Genomic DNA, 3,889 nt, shown 5'->3' with positions numbered 1-3,889 from the left:
TCTTGGGGATCGATTGTTGTCCAGCTCTTTATTTAAATGCCGGAGATGGAAACCTAACCAGTAACGTGCAGTGGGGTACCAGATTTTTTTGTCGCCATTTATAAGGTCTTTTATATGGTCTAAGTGCAAGGCATGTATTTTAAGTTGTATATTAATGGCATTGAGACCACCTTCTCTAGTTTTATTGCTCATTATAGTTCTTTTTATTTTGTCAGGCTTGTTTTTCCATATTAGTTTATATCCTATTGTTTCGAGTTTTTTCAAACTATCTGTTGGAATATTTGTCGTGGTGCCGATATAAATGAATTTACTGCACATCTTTACGTTAAAGATTTTAGCTCTTCCTATTATGCTGATGTCTCGTTGTTCGTTAGCTTGAGCAATATGCTTACACTTTTCTAATTTCTTATTGATCTCTTCTTCGATGTTGTATTTTCCAAAGTAGGCGCCCAGAATTTTAATGTTGTCAGTCCACGTTAAGCCCCCATGAGGGTATATAGGTTTATTTACCCAGCTTCCAATTTTTATTCCTATTGTTTTAGATGGGTTAATAATAAGTCCCGATGCTCTTTCAAACTGTTTAATTACATGGAAGAGGTGTCTTACGCTTTTCTCGTCACTGGACATTACGGATAGGTCATCGGCATGCGCCACACATTTAAAACTTTTCTTTTCGGGTGGGACTCTAATCCCGTTTATGTGCTTGTTTTCGTTAATAGCTCTTATCAGTGGATCAAATGCTAGAGTAAACAGTGTCATTGACAGTGGGCATCCTTGCCTCACCGATCTTTCTACCCTGAATGTGTCCGAGAAGTTACCATTTATTATTATCCTGCTACTAATATTTTCATAGATGGTTCTTATCATGTTAGTGAAGCTTTTGCCGAAGTTAAAATTTTCAAGAACATGCAGCATGTAATCGTGTGATACTCGGTCGAAGGCATGGTCCATATCAATGGATATTATGCTTCCCGGTGATTGTTTTTCGTTTATATAATCTATGATATTTCTTAGATGATGGATGTTGTCCTGAATTTTTCTTCCTTTGACGGCGCATGACTGTTCTATAGAAATAATATCCGGTAATACCTGTCTTAAACGATTCGTCATAATTTTTGTTATTATTTTATAATCACAGTTAAGAAGCGATATTGGCCTGTAGTGTTTTAATTCGGTAGGGTTTTCTATTTTTGGAACGAGTTTTATTATACTTTGTTTCATGCTATTGGGGAGTCCGTGTTTGAGGCTGTAGTTTATCATTTTTACAAAGTTCGTCATAAAATGTTGGCTGCATGTTGTATAAAATTCTTTTGTGAGGCCGTCACTTCCAGGAGCTCTGTTGTTGCTCAGACTGTTAATTGCTTTGATACATTCATCCTCAGTCACTTCCGCTTCGAGCATTTGTTGTTGCTGCTCCTGTATTTTTGGCAAATCGTGTGTAAACTTTCTCACCGCTTCTAGCGATATTTGTTGTTTTGTGTATAGTTTCTCGAAGAAAGCTTTACATTCGTTCAAAATTTCTGTTTGGTCTGTTAGTAATTGACCATTACCTCCGTTTAACTTTGTAATGTCATTTTTTCTGTAGTTGTTTTTCTCAATTCGAAAGAAGTATTTCGTGGGTTTTTCATTGCTTTCAATTTTTTTCATCCTTGATCGAATTAAGGCACCTTCCATGTGTTCTCTCTCTGCTAGGTTAATTTTTTCTTTCAGGCAGGCTATTGTTTCTTCGTTCTGACTATTTATATTGTTCATAGTGCTTCTTAATTTTGCTTTTAGTGAGTTAATTTCCTTTTTCTTGTTACTATTTCTTTCTTTGCATTTTCGAATGATAAAGTATTTAGAGTCTAGTTTAAAACTATCCCACCATTTCCTTATGTCAGAATCTATGTTTTTCTGATGTTTACTGCTAAAATCTTTAAAGCTGTTACTGAAATTATTTTCTTTTAATATAGAGGCATTGCACTTCCAGTATCCTTTTCCCTTTTTAGAGATAGCATTGGGGAGTATGTTCGCGGTGACCAGCTGATGATCGGAGTAAGAACAGGGTATTATATCAGTCTGTTTAACGTGTAATTTTAGCTCTTTCGAGAGTAATATTCTATCAATCCTGGTGCTGCATTTGGCAGTAATGTGCGTGAATTCCAGAGTGTCGGGATGCTGATCTCTCCAGATGTCAGTTAACATATAATCAGTCATAGCGGTTTTCAATTGTTCCGCTGTTCTAATGGATGTGTTTGGGTCACCGCCTTTTTTATCTCTTCTTGCATCCAATATGCAGTTCCAATCCCCTGCCATTATTAAATAGTCATACCCCGTTTTTACATAGTTGTCGATATTCTGGAAAAATATTTTTCTCATGTGCCCATCTGTCGGCGCGTAGACACTTATTATACGGAATTTTTTGTTGTTTATTTTAACATCAATTTTACAAATTCGACCCTCGGCATCGTACTCAAAGCCTGCCGTCTCGAAACGTTTTTGTATGAATATCGCTGTTCCACTGCTTTGTTGAGTACCGTACGACCAAAAACAGTTATATTTACTGTTTACTTTTCTTTCAACTTCGATGGCACTGGCTTTGTTGGATACATGTGTTTCCTGTACGAGTACTACATCGAAGTTACTATGACAAAGGTTCCACAAAAATACATTGATTCCGCGTTTCTTCAGACCATTTATGTTAATGCATCCTAGATTCAGCTCCATTCTTGTCGCATTTAAGAAAGAATAACCCAGTTAATTTCGTATTATACAATACTCAGGTTTGAGTCTCATGAATTTTATATTCAGCAGGGGTATCTATATCTCCTGCTGTGTCTTCTGTCATTATATCTGCCCAGCTGGATAAATTTTGAGAACCTTCATCGCTGATATCGAAGTGTTCATACTCCATATCCATGCTGTTCCCTTTATTTGACTGTTCATTATTTTTTATCGACTCGTCCGAAAGCGAGGTCTTTCTTATTCTTTTACTTGGGTCCTTGTCACGACAAGTATTATTTAATTTTGTATCGCTACTAATTTCCGAGTTTGCCAATTTGTTACTTGTAATATTTTTGGTTCTTTCGCTTCCTTTTCGCTTATTCTTTTTCGTTTGTACTAGCTTGAACCCTTCCGTGTTGTTTATTTCTTCGGGTTTGTCAGTACTTATTTCCGGTCCATTTGTTTCATTGTTTTCTTGCTGTAACTTCTCTTTTGTCTCTACCCTTTTACTATCGTCGCTTTTGTACTGTATTTCCGTTGCAGATTTCCTCAGGCGCGAGGCATAGGTCGGTCCTACACAAAGCAAGGTGTCATGGCCGAAATTTTTGCATTTAGAACAAAAGGGAGTAGAACAATTTTTCTTGATATGGCCGGTTTGACTACATCTTAGGCATCTCGGTACGCGATTTTTTATCACTAATAACGCTGGGAAATTACATAATATAAATGTATGCGGAAGCATATCGACATTAAATCCTTTTTTTAATTTTAGAGTGACCAGTCTTTTGCCACTCAAAATGTGTTCTAGGCCCGGCTCGTTTGATTTTTCCTTTCTTATTTCAATTTTATCACAGAATTTTTCTAGAATACTCCTTAGATAACTATCTGGTACTTCTAGAGGTAACCAGTGTACTTTTCCCTCAACAAGATCTTCAATTACTGGTTTAATGATGCATTTACTACCCGATACTTCGATTTCTCCGAGATTCAAGATTAAACTTCTTACCTCCTCGTTGTTTAACGTTAATATCCATTTCCATTTTTGTTGTAGCGGTCCAAGTCCAATAATATCTTTACTGTCGACCGTGTCTTGTAACGCCGTAACGAAGTCCTTTTGTGTAAAATGACCAGAAGCACGTGGCAATTCTAACAACACAGATTTACTGAAATCAAGTAGATTTTCCAT

The 3,889-nt window shown here is 36.6% G+C and overlaps 1 protein-coding gene across 1 annotated transcript; it reads right to left on the bottom strand.

The window, feature by feature from the left end:
• Window positions 1–2,758: 2,758 nt before the first annotated feature.
• LOC111621366 lies at window positions 2,759–3,889 on the bottom strand. The gene has a single exon (XM_023363478.1). The coding sequence runs from the start codon at window positions 3,887–3,889 to the stop codon at window positions 2,759–2,761; it is 1,131 nt and encodes a 376-aa protein (XP_023219246.1).

This window comes from Centruroides sculpturatus, unplaced genomic scaffold (assembly GCF_000671375.1).
Source record: "Centruroides sculpturatus isolate CEXI.00-Female unplaced genomic scaffold, Cexi_2.0 scaffold275, whole genome shotgun sequence".
NCBI classification, from domain to species: Eukaryota; Metazoa; Arthropoda; class Arachnida; order Scorpiones; family Buthidae; genus Centruroides; species Centruroides sculpturatus.
This window is presented reverse-complemented; position numbering and strand designations above follow the sequence as displayed.